The following is a 13,618-nucleotide window of genomic DNA, read 5'->3' on the forward strand; positions in this document are numbered from 1 at the left end:
TTTCTGTGACTTCCGAAGGCGCACTGTTTCCGGTGCAGTGGTTTCTGGGAAATGAAGTACTTCAAAGTTCAAACTGCTAGAACAGCTAAGATTTTTGATGACCTTGGTGAAATCATTGTGTATATATATATATAGGGGTCTAAAGACATTCCTGTTCAACATGTACTTAGTTGTTTAAGCACTTATGTGTTATGGTTTGTATAATATTGTTTTATTTTCATTAGGCTGTTGATTCATTTGACATTATTGTTTATTATTGATATTCTCCTTAATGTAGTCTTACTGTCTTACCATTGTTTTTATATTATTGATTGAATGGACATTATTGTTTTATTATTGCTTTTCCCCTCATTTTCATTGCTTATTTTATTAGGCTATTGATTGAATTGATATTGTTGTTTATTATTACTATTCTCCTTATTATATTTGACCAACATTCTAATCTGTTCCCTGTTCAATTTTAAATATTATGTTGTTTTGTATTTGTGTGTCGCTTTGGACAAAGGTGTCTGCCAAATCCATAACCATATATAAATCTTAATAATTTTCTTTTCAACTCTTCATTCTTATCTTTAATCTGTAAATGACTTTAGGTGGATATACTATGCTCACTGCCTTTTTTCAATAAGGCGGATTTGTAGGCTTACTGTCGTATCCGATAGGAAAACAAGGGAAAACAACAGAAAACCTAAAAGCCGACCCCGTCTACATTCTCTGCTAAAAGCATATTGTTGCAAAAATGTTCCTGAATAAATATAAGTGTAACCTAAAGTACAGTTTTATTTGTACACTATGATCATAGCACACTATGGAAGCCCATTTCCGCCCATTTCGGCCACAAACTCTCAAAATTCTGAGTTTCCATGACCAGTGGAACCCCTAGTTTATTGGGTAAGGAAATCTGTCATAACTATGATTGATTTGATTTATATCAGATTAAGTGGATATCACTGAGTAAATATGACAGGTGCATACCGAAGCTATGATAAGAAGAACTGAAATGTGAAGGGTGTGTATAGGGAGTCTTTACCTAAATAGGAGTGTCAAAACATCAGAATGCTGTGTTACATATCTACAATGACTTTGAGAGTTCTGCATGCATGACAAGATTCAGATATCCCATTTGAGTTTTCAATAGTTACATTGTGTATTCTCTTGCACATATAGTAAAGTTTTGCCAATTGAGACATTTTGCCATTTATTTACCCACAATACATTAGGTAGGTCTAGGTACAGTCTGCTGTTCTGGCAAAAGATTCATATTCAACCTCAACAGCTAATATTACATCTCTCCCTGTTCCCCAGAAGCAATGTGTTGATCACCTGGACAGGCTGATGGCCTCGTCTGAGCCACCATCTTTGTTTCCCATTTACAGTACAGTGTACACACACCAGTTGTATTATTGCCCACATTGAACAGACAGCCAGGACTGTGAGTGGCAAGATATACTGGACCAGAATTGCAGACAGCACCTTTAATGAAACTTTCAAAACTGTAACCTTTAATTCAATTGATATTATTATAAATGAGCCTGACAAATGTATTTCACTGATCATCGTGCTCCTGCTGATCGAACATTAAATCAGAAGAATTTGGATAGCTATAACCCGTTTTACAATCTCACAATCAGTCACCATAGTGATGCTCCAGGCCAAACTGTTAAGATCAATTGTGTGAATCAGTAATTTCATTTAATTCTAAGTCTTGGTTAAACATTCAAAGTCAACAAGAGTGGAAAAGCATTATGTACACAATGATATAAGTGTGACCTCTTGTGTTTATGTTTCCTCCACGATAATATGACAAAGCCAGAGTCCATTATCAATAATGAGAGGCGAGGTCATGAAGTTGTGTACTGACATTCACCACCTGGATTGAGGGCAGGTGTTGTACAGTGTCAGAGGACAGCACTAGAGGTCCCGCGGGCAAAGAAGGACGCGCCCTTGTCCTGGACTTTGTACTGAAAGACTTTCTTCTGATTCTGCTGCTGCTGCTGGCCTTGACCTCTCCAACAAATGTCCACCTGGAAGACATCCAACTGATATGAGCACTGTTGTGCTGTAACGGTACACCACATGTGTTATTCATAAGGAAATCACAGTATAAGATTAATGTTTCAGTGATTAATGCAATGTTTACAATCCCTGGCAACTACATCAGTTTATTGTCCGATGAGAATCCTGAGACTAGAGACACTGGAGAGGACATTCACACATGCTAAACCCCGAGTACTGAAGGTCACAATCAGCACGCTTCCATGCAAGCCAATAAACGGTTTCGAATCAGTTTATTGGGAATAAACCGAATATGCGTGTGTCTTGTAAACACCTTATTCTGAATTGAAATAAACCGAAAAAGGCCATATTCGGTTTACTAATAAACAGTTTGCACACCCTAGCATATGGCTGTGTTAAACGGAATATTGGGTCATGAAAACGCCTTAAACAGAATATATGCTCCCAGAAGGAAGAGTGTTGTAGGCCTGCACATGCTCAGTTCGCACAGAAGTAGGATAAAATGAACCAGTCTCTCAAGCACTTTCTTAATCATGGCAAAACAACGCGCACACTTTTGGAAAGACGAGGAGACAAACTTATGTCTTGCAATCATGACGGGTTCATCGACGGGAGAAAATGACGTAATAACGTTTTTAATAAGATTTGTAAAAAGCTTAATGAGGCTGGCTATTGATGTACACCTGAACAAGTGAAATACAGGTGGAAGACCCTGAAGACGTTGTATTATGCAGCCCACCAGCGGAGAGTTACGTATTGACGTTGGGGGCCAATTTGTAGGCTGCGTCGCTGACTTATTCGGAATAATGTCGATTGCTATGTAAACAGGAATATGCTCAAAATGTGACATTCTACTTGCTTGTAAACAGGATAAACGGAATATTGACATGGAATTTGGGCAATAAACTGATTCAAAACGGTTTATTCCCGACATGAAAACGTGCTGACTGTTACAAGCTGGGTTTCCATCCTTTTCCTATTAATTGGCATTAACATGAGCTTTGGTGATTTTATTTGCCATTTCTGTTAAAGTCTATCAATTCCCACAACCTGCAACCTCACACTGTTAAAGTCTATCAATTCCTCCCACTGCTGCTCCCATGGTAATGAGTGTCCTACCTGCCCGTGAATGTCCCTGCAGTAGCCAGTGGGGAGACCTTGAACCTGCAGAGCCAGGGTGCACTGGTGCATCAGACCCCTCTGGAGCATCTCAGAGCCTTCCTCATCACCCTCATCCTCCTCCTCCTCCTCCTCACACCGGACGAGCATCACTGAACTGCCCTGGATAAAGAAAGTAACATCATGAAAACAAAACATGATGTAGAACATGTTGTATAGTAATTATATAAGGTTTAAGGACAGCATCTTATGTTTTTTTCTCCACTGACACTCACATGGTCTGGATTCAGCAGATGTCAACTTCCATGAAAACACAAGCATGTGTGCATGTGACAGAGTGTTCAGTTGGGACATAAGACAACCAACACCAGTTATGACTAACCTTTAACTCGTGGCAGATGTTAGCCTTGCAGTAGTGGGCAAAGTCCAGCACTGCTCCAACGCTAACGCCGAGACTGAGGAGGACACTCAGGTCATCCACGATCAGTACTGGAGGACTCGCACATCCTGACCCAGTGTCCCCCTCACCACCAGTGCCACCTGGTGGACTCAGAGAGCTCAGCACAAACTCAAACAGACCTCTCAGATCCAAGCACTGGGGCCTGAGGGAAAGGATGGAATTCAGCGTAAACACATATTGAACATTACCATAGAGGCACATCATACAGAACAGTAGGCCTATATCCTTTGTGTGGGGAACTTAAACCTAAAGAGATTGGTTAAGGTGTGACTAAAAAGAGGATGATGTCTCTAAGCACTCCTGTTGTGTCAGAGGATGTGCTGGATCACCTGAAAAAGTCTAATGTGGGACCGTCAGGTTTGGGCCCGTCAGGTAACAGTACTCCCAGGCAATCTTTCAGTCCTTCCAGGAACACAAGCTGGCCCTTCTCCTTTGCCTGAGCCAAACTCACACCCTCAAGGAAGAAAAGGAATCCTGATTACATTGATTTGTTTTCCCAGTATAGTAAAATAACATACTCAAAACAAGAGATTGACCCAGGCAGAAAAAGGATAATGAATTATAAAGTATTTGAACTTACCAGTCTTTGACTGACCGCACTGTAATGACTAAAAGACTGTACAAGACCCAAGAAGCAAACTTTACAGCCCGCTGGAAAACAAAGACATTCTGTACTCAGACTACCTGGCTTTATTGAATCAGTTCAAGCTGCATTCAGAAGTCTTGAACTGTATATTGCACATGAACTCACCTCGCAAATAGAAAGAAAGGAAATGATGCACCAGAAACGAAGCATCAGCCTTTCTGTCCATTATAAGAACAAACTCTCCCTGCAGAATGAAAAAAAGAGTGGATCCATAAAGACTAAGTAAAATTACCAATCAACACTTGACAAAGTGCAGTGTTTCCCATACATTGACTTATTTGTGGCGGCCCACCACAATATCAACATTGACCACCACACAATGATTTTCCTGGTTGTACTAAATTGGGCTTAAATCTGGTTAGAATCATAACCACACTGCACTAATTTGTTTAAAACTGTTGCATTCAGATTAATTCTGCAAACCTACCACCACAAATAGAATTCCATTCTGTGGGAAACACTGAAGTGACGTGAGTAAGTAACTTACCAGCTTGCAATTATCCGGGGTATTATTGAGGATGCTGTTGAGTTCCGTAAACATGATGTCTGTAGAATGGCTTTTCCTGAAACTAACTAACGTTACTTCTAGAGAACGTAAACGTGGTATAAATGGGTATTTACAAACATTTAGCAAGATAACTAACTAACAGCATTAGCTCCAACCTAGGCGAGAGAAACTATGTTGAAAACAATACCAATTTAGCTCGCAAATACGGCACTTAAGAGGAATATCTCGAGGGAACGCGCAAAACCTCATCATTGTGAACAACACAACGTTGGCTGACTGTCAGTAAGTGATATCTGCTAACGTTAGCAACAGCCATCCATCATGCTAAATACCTGCTTTGTGTGCTAGCTGGTAACGGAAGGATGATAACTAACGTTACTGAACTTATCAATTAATAACAATGTCAACTGGTTGCTTCATTGCTTCAGTCAAATGCCTTGAGCATTTAGCTTTAAAGAAAAGAACACACTGCAAAACAACTCTAGTGCCAGTGCAGTGGTGCCGAAAGCATGGCATACGGGTGCCGCAGAGGGACATATGTAAAACGCGAAATGCAAAATCGTATAGAAGCCTATGCCTACCCTTGTGATGCCATTGCATTGAAATTACACACACACACACACAAACACACAACAACACCGTGGGATAGTGAACGTAATTTCTCTCTTTGTATGTCTGGAACATGTCTCTCTTTGACTTTGACTTTGACTTTGATCTCTCTCTCTCTCTCTCTCTCTCTCTCTCACACACACACACACACACACACACACACACACACACACACACAGGACATTGTGCACGCTTCCAATTTCAACATTAACTCTTAAGGTCTTGGGCTGATGAATGCATATTTTCATGACGAAAAGGTCTTGTGTTAAGAAAGATAGGCCTATACATCATGAGTGTCTGAAACTTGGTCTCCTTATTGAATACATCTCATGGCTGCCAAGATGAAAAGAGGAAGACAAAACAGACCCTGAATAGGGGCTAGGGTGGGGGGTCTGGATGGGACACACACAAAGAGGGGTCTGTAGGAAACGAAACCTGCTTTCCTGTGGGTGCACCCCATAACCTCTCCTTTCCTTATTCATGCAAATGGATCTGCTGGGGTTTAGGCTGGGGGGCGGCCTGGGGAGGCAGTCAGCTGAGAGAAAATAGTGCTATTGAACCTGTGATGCTGACAGATGATGTAATGCATTGTTATATGCATGGTGTGTTATAACCCACATACCACACAGTGTGTGTTAGTCATAACTTTATGTCATTGATTAGTTCTGTAATACATGCATCATATATGTGTTCTAGAGAACAGAGGTTCTGGGGAGATTCCTTGAACATTTTAAAAATATAATCAGCAGGAACCCTTATTATACAAAACAGACCTTTCAAGGTCTTTGTGGGCATCTTAAATAGCTAAAATGGTGGGAATCTATGTTGGACTTTGGTGTGGAGAGAAAATGAAGGAATTAATATGTGTGAAAAAAGTGTAATTTAATAAGTTTAATTTTACCTTCAGATAGGTGGTTCACTGATCAAAATCAAACCTGAATTCTCAAAACTGTGTGCCAGCACTATACATTCTTTTCAGATGTGACGCTACGGTATCATAGTAGTAGGCCTATGGCAGTGCATGACCACCTTCTGTTGCAATGCAGACTAGGCGTGGATGCAGTATATCTCCTTAACCACCAGAGAGCACTATCACTCTTTTGTGATCTTCTCGCTCAGTAACCACTGTTTGAGTTGAGGCCTCAAGTCAGTCTCCTGGAAGACACAGAGGAATGAGGCAAGCTCTGGTCATGGCCGACTTACCCCGAAAAGAGAGATCCACAGCCCCATTCTTGGTTTCAAGACTGGCGACCCATAAGATGTTTATGGTGGAAGGCCATGAGAAGTTTTCGTTCTCCCAGCTCACTTGCCAGCAGCGAGCATGCTGTGTTCTCATCATATGAGAATCGTTGTTGGCTCATTAGCAAGCAGCTCTTCTTGGACGGCACTCTGACTCCTCCTAAATTGAATCATCGCATTCTGCACTTGGAATTATTTTTCTTTGCGCTTGTAGCGTTGAGGATTACTGCATCACAGATTCTTGCTTTCAGAGTCTAACAGCTCCAGGCTGCCTTTGAGGAGAGCTTAGTGGAGCTTGGTTGGTATGAGTGAGTTTCAGACACATGATAATTTTGTCTAAATGCTTATGGCAATGTTTGCAAAAAAGTGATACTGAGACAATGGAAAATAAATGTTAGGGACATTGTCAAACCATAGAAAGAAAGAGGGAGAGAGTGAGAGACACAGACAGAAAAAAAAAACTGTGAGGGAATGTGTGTGTGTGTGTGTGTGTATGTTCCTGGCAGGCCCCTTGTGTCACAGAGAGGCTAATGGAGTGTGATAATTTAATCCTGTGTGCCACAATACAGCCCAGGGGCCCCCTGCCGCCGGGGAGACGGCCCCTCAGCTTTTCTCTGCCTCAGGGGCCCACTGGACGTACGCCATCGTTCACACTTACAGGGGGCTGGCCTCTGGGACCGAGAGAGAGAGAGGGAGAGGCGTGGGTTTTTTTTTATAAGAAAAGACTGCAGAGGTGCTGAAGGTTTTCATTCAGCCTGTAATGGATAGAGGAGGGAGGTGTGAGATCCAGCTGAGAGAGAGAGAGAGAGACAGTGAAGGAGGGTGAGACAGGGGAGATGAGGGGGTGGTGGGGTGGGGGTGAGACAGGGGGAGATGAGGGGGTGGTGGGGTGGGGGTGAGACAGGGAAGATGAGGGGGGGTGAGACAGGGGAGATGAGGGGGTGGTGGGGTGGGGTTGAGACAGGGGCGGTGAGGGGGGTGAGACAGGGGAGATGAGGGGGTGGTGGGGTGAGGGTGAGACAGGGGCGGTGAAGGGGGTGAGACAGGGGAGGTGAGGGGAGGGTGAGACAGGGGAGATGAGGGGGTGGTGGGGTGGGTGTGAGACAGGGAGGGAGAGAAATCGAGAAGCAGGAGGAGAAAGTATCAAGGAGCATAAGATAAGAGGATTGAAAGCACACAGAAGCAATAGAGTAACAGGGACAGTCTTTTGTGTGTAATCATGGTTTGTGGCTACACCAAGGCAACTGTATATGTTGGAAACACTATTATCCACTTGAACATATACACTGAGCAAAACGCTGCATGTGTGTATACTGTGTCGGGTAAGTCTCCTTACATAGTTTATATAGCAGTAATGTAATCAGCACATGGATGCATTGGAAAGCTCTTGGATTGACCCTTACATAGTTTATATAGCAGTAATGTAATCAGCACATGGATGCATTGGAAAGCTCTTGGATTGACACAAGTGGATTGTTCTGATAACCTGACCTGTGCAGAACCATCATCAATTTAGTATTACGAAGCGGTTTAGCCTGAAGGAGGTGGCAGATTACATTTTAGCATGGGGCAATGATTGAAGTGAAGGTGCCAACACTCAGCAGTTGTAGCAGGCAGATTAACCCTGTTCTCGTTGAAAAACCTGCACACACACACACACACACACACACTCGGAAACACACACACACTCCACTCTAAACAGGCACTGCAGCTAATGGATCCTGTGACCTGGTTTTCACACAAAAGCGTTCCTCTCATGACTCACTTGATTCGGCTCTCCAGCCAGCTGTTGTGCCACACCTCATGCACTTTTCATTTGCACCTCCCAAACTCAAGAACGGGAACACACAATTTGGGACAAAAGCACCCATTTTATATTTCATGTCAAGCGCTCAAAAATGAACTCTGAGGCCCCAAACAGGCACAGGCAGACCAAAAAAGGAGAACACAGATCTTTTTAAAGATTTATTTTTACATGATTTATATATATATATATTCCATATAAATATTTATTAGCATATGAAGACTCAACATCACCACGTGTTCATTAGTGGTTGGTCCCTCTCTGGCTTGTAATGACAGGTGATTTTGTGTCAATCCTCTGACACTGTAAAGACCTCTTGTCATAGACTGATAGAAGACTCCCAAAAGTATGACATCCACAATAGTCACCAGCAGCAGTGGAGTGTACACCCTGCTTACACCAAGCCAATATGTCTGCACCATTGTCCAGTAATTGCAACTGTTTTACTCATCTCTGATGTGTTTTGATCAGTCCTGAGTCTCCGAGACAGTCAGTGAATAACTGATGTCTGTGTATGTCATGTTTATTTTGCGTGGTCTGACTGCTCACAGCAGCAGCACGCGTCACCTGCTGGACTCTGAGCTGGTCGGCTCGCTGGTGGTGGTTGGTAGTTGTGGTCGTGGGTGCGGTTGCAGTGGTGGTTTGTGTGGTTGTTATGGCGTGCCCATCTTGGCCGTGTGTGGCCGTGACCGCCTGCTGGGGCTGGCCAGAGGCAGGGAGCGCGTGCTGACCGGACTGTATCCGGGAGACGGGGGGTAGGGGTGGTACGGCCGGTCATCCCAGCGGACACGGCTCCTCATTTTGCCCGGAGCTGGGGACTTCTGCACCTTGTAGAGGTACACGTCGTAGTGTACGCGCGGACTGGAGGTGGGCAACACCTTGACGTTTTTGGGCAAGTGCAGTTCTACGTCTATAGTCCTGTCCACCTGCAGACAAACACACAGACAGAGACACGAAGACACAGACACAAGGACACACGGAAAGCAAATTCACATCGACACAGAGTGTGACACACGCACACAAACACACATGTATATGTAGACAAACATTCATGTAGACAAACATTCATATACACACACACACACACACACACACACACACACACACACACACACACACACACACACACACACACACACACACACACACACACCCTAACACTTCAGCCATTCATTTCCTTGGTCTCTCTGAACCTTATGAAACATCTATATGTTGTCCAACATCAGCGCCTGACCTCACAAATATTCTATTGAATGATTGGGCAAAACCCAGACACTGACACAGGCACTCTAAAATCTGTGGACATCCTTCTCAAAAGAGTGAAAGCAGTTACTGCTGCAAAGGAGGGGCCAATTCCATATTAATACCTATGGATTTAGAATGGGATGTCGTTGAAGTTCCTGTGGATGTAATGGCAGGCACCCCAATACTTTTGTATATATATTTGTGTACCAAAATCGGATTATTTCAGATTCTGCAACACACAGCCTATTAGGGTAAATTTGCCTTCATGGCTACATGTCTAATTTCCATATGAAAAGATTCTGCATTCCAAAAGAGAACTCCATTTATAAGCCACTGCGTTTCTACTGAGTTCAATCAGTTCAAACAGTGTGCTGCCAAACCATTGGATGTATGTGTGTGTGTGTGTGTGTCTGTGCGCGTGCTTGTTGTCCAATGGCAGCGCTTTCTTTGAAATCAGTGTGTCATCGTTCCACCAGATCCTCAGCCAATGACAAAGCACAGATCAGGCCTCTTTTTCTCTCTCCTTTGACTGGTCCCCTGGTGGCAGAGGCTGGCCCTGCCATGCCTCCTCATCACTGGTTTCACAGGGTTGAAGGGGCAGTGTCGGAGCGGGGGGGTGGGGACGTGGAGGGGTGTTAATGTGGCGAGATACAGGGAAACATGCAAAAGAATCCAATTATGCATGCAGGAGCATCAGGCAAATTCCGAGAGCATTATTCAAGAGATGCGCCACTGCTTCGCACAGATTTAGGTCACTGGGTAGAAGTGGGTGAGAAAGAGAAGGGAGGAGGAAGCTGCTACAACTAGGAGATGAAAACTAAGCCAGCGACAGTTCTATATTGACAGGGTTTTGGAGTGGCGCTTATAGCTAAAATAGTTTATGGAGGTGTTCTCCAATAGTGAACTGTATACTGTAAATCCATACTTTAGATCCATAAGATACAAGGCAAATGTGTGGTGTTTTTCTATGCTAATAGTAAATGGCTCCTATATGTGTTGCAGCGGGGTCATTTTAAATGCAAATGGCTGTTCTGATACGGCACCGCTTTGATGCTTTTCCGCTCGACTGATCAGATGAGAGTGGAGGCAGTCTTCCACTTTATCTGACTTTGACCTATAGCATTGGAGCGAGTTTCTATGACAACCGCGCCTTCTATGCTTGGAGTGCCACTTGTGTGAGAGCGTGCTCACAGGCAACAGCGAGGAGGAGGAGGCGGAGAGGGAGGAGGAGGAGGTGAGTAAAGGGTGTGCATTAAGGAGACTGCAGTGAAATACAGTATCTCAGGAACAAGTAGGCGAACGGAGGTGGAGAGTTAATGAGAAAGTAAATGGGAGGGTATGAGAGAATGCCACCGGTACTGAGGATGGTGCCAGAGGAGACTGTGATAGGAGAGGTGGCCATGCGCAGCATCCCTTGTTATCAGTCGCCTAGGTGACGGACCAGATTTGGTCGTGATCTGGGCCTGCTAGCAGAGTGGGGAGTGGTCTCTTTGCACACTGAAAGCCCAAGAGGCTGTGGATGAAACCACATCACATACATGTGGTTCTTTTCATCCTTATGTGTTGCCTATCGCCTTGTCTTTGGGCTTTGAAAAGGTCCTCATCAGCCTCTGTGCTGCGTCTTCAGCTTCCTATAATAATCACATTAAAGGATGCTGAAGGCTGGACTGCATTCACTCAACACTACAGCAGGGCTTCCTGTTTCTCTCTCCTTTCATAATCAAGGCCCGTGAAGCGGCAGGCTGACGAGGCCCACGAGCTATTATTAGCGCCACAAAGACACTCGGAGACTGCAGTGTGTTTCACCTCCTGAGCCTGCTCTCGCTCTGTTCCGAACTTAACGAATGCAGTTACCATGGTAGCTGCCGGGGCTTGAGTAATTAAATTTGGAGAAATGGTTTAATGAGAGAGGGGACACAATTCACGCCAACTTGTTCCTCATTTAAATTGTGTGCAGGTGTTTGTGTGTGTGTGTGTGTGAGATAAAGAGAGAGATAGAGAGAGAGAGAGAGAGAAAAGAGATGAAAAGAAAATATGAGAAAAGAGAGTGAGAATGAGATGAGCATTTCAGTGTAAATGAGCTTGTATTCTGGAATAATTCCACATTCCAAAGACTAAATCAACCTAAATTTAGACCCCCACCTCACTCTCCTTTCTTCTTCTTCTCTCTTTTTCACACTCACACACTTGCACACTTACACTCACACACACACACACTCTCTCTCACACACACACACACACACACACACACACACACACACACACACACACACTCTCTCTCACACACACACACTTCACAAACATGTAAGCATACAAAATCTAGCCGTATCTTTTGCACTGTTTTGCCAGGAGGCATGAGCCTGGCGGCAATAACAAGGTCTTAATTCAATCTGCCCCGTCATCTGCGGCTAAAATTGCATGTGCTACTGGGGGCAGACTGTAAGAGATGCAGAGTCACAGAATGAGACATACCGACCGTGGGCCTCTGGTATACTGACGACACCAAAATGAAGAGATAGACAGAAAATAAAGGACAGACAGTGTTCAAGAGAGAGAGAGAGAAAATAAAATGACAGACAGAAGAGGACAGAATAGGAGCAAGAGAAAGAGTGAGAGAGAGAGAGAAAGAGTGAGAGAGAGAGAGAGAGAGAGAGAGAGAGAGAGAGAGAGAGAGAGAGAGAGAGAGAGAGAGAGAGAGAGAGAGAGAGAGAGAGAGAGAAAGGGTATTTATAATTAGTACTCTCATCAGTGCTTGGCCACTCCTAATTAGTCGTCTTCAGTGTAAAGTCTCTCTGTGTCTCTCAGCTGGCTACTGGGGAGGGGCCTGTATCTAAACACACAGCAGCCACATGAAAGGAAGCCTCTCCGAGCAAGACCAGCAGAGAGAGCCGAGAGTCGCACAGCCAGGCTAGCTCACTGCACAGTCTCACAGGCCTGAATGCAAGACAGTGAAAAGACCCCTCATGCAAGACATTATCCAGAATTCTCCAACATGGACACTGGCAAGGTGGTTACAAGAAAAGGCATAGGATCCAGATAGCAATAGACCTGTGTTCCACAAATAGGCATTTTGTTTTTCCGTCTGAAGTGTCAACTCTTTTTCATTCATGCATTTATATTACCCTTAATTAATTAGACGCAAACACTAATTGTGCTGTTTTTTAGAGGTGAAGTGCTGTATAATTAATATCTGGACACAGCTGATCTATAATGTGGAAGAGTGGATGCTTATCTGGACACAGCTGATTTATAACGTGGAAGTCCATTAGGGCATGCCAGTAGAGTGTGCTACAGGTTGCAGGTTGGTTGGTGTTGTTTGTGAAGAGAGAGCAAGAGAGAGAGAGAAAGGTGAGGAACATGCAAGCTACAGGCAAAGAAAGGTGTGGGTGTGTGTGGTTAGATGCTCCAAAAAGAAATATCTGTGTGTGTGTGTGTGTGTGTGTGTGTGTGTGTATCTTCAATGTCCACAAATGATCCAGTCAAGATTTCATAAACTGTACTGTCCTTTGTGTCATGATAAGTTTTTTGTCTCACATTTCAACTCATTTCATAATAGTTTTCAACCATTTACAATCATCAGCAAATAGTTTGTGATGGACTTCTGCATTTCTTTCAGTCAATGTTATTGACGTTTTGACGGTTCAACCCAGTGTTTTTGTGTGAAGGATGCAATCACTAGTTGATGCACACATGCTCAAACACCTGGTGATTTATGCCACCTGTGTGTGTGTGTGTGTGTGTCTGTGTGCGTGTGTGTATTTGTCAAGGTTTGGAGCAAAGACCAGGGAGCCATCGAGGAGTGAAAAGCCATGCAGATTTGCAATTTTTGCAGCAAGAGAGGCAAAGAGCAGCCCTTCCAGACAGGGATTAAGTCTAACGCTGGCTTAAATTGCGTTGTGAATGACAACACTCGGGCAACAGACAAACAATTTATGCCAGCTCTAGGCTTCTCCTCTGGCCAGAAAAGACAGC

At 43.9% G+C, this 13,618-nt stretch overlaps 1 protein-coding gene across 1 annotated transcript; it reads right to left on the minus strand.

The window, feature by feature from the left end:
- Positions 1-1,481: 1,481 nt before the first annotated feature.
- On the minus strand, positions 1,482-5,257 carry elp6 (elongator acetyltransferase complex subunit 6). Its single transcript, XM_048260175.1, has 7 exons — positions 4,729-5,257; positions 4,347-4,425; positions 4,176-4,246; positions 3,925-4,049; positions 3,518-3,737; positions 3,136-3,297; positions 1,482-2,024 (listed from the first exon to the last, which is right to left on the minus strand). Exons 1-7 carry the CDS (start codon positions 4,780-4,782, stop codon positions 1,899-1,901), a joined length of 837 nt encoding a protein of 278 aa, XP_048116132.1. The 5' UTR covers positions 4,783-5,257; the 3' UTR covers positions 1,482-1,898.
- Positions 5,258-13,618: the final 8,361 nt, after the last annotated feature.

Source organism: Alosa alosa, chromosome 13, assembly GCF_017589495.1.
Source record: "Alosa alosa isolate M-15738 ecotype Scorff River chromosome 13, AALO_Geno_1.1, whole genome shotgun sequence".
In the NCBI taxonomy this organism is placed as follows: Eukaryota; Metazoa; Chordata; class Actinopteri; order Clupeiformes; family Clupeidae; genus Alosa; species Alosa alosa.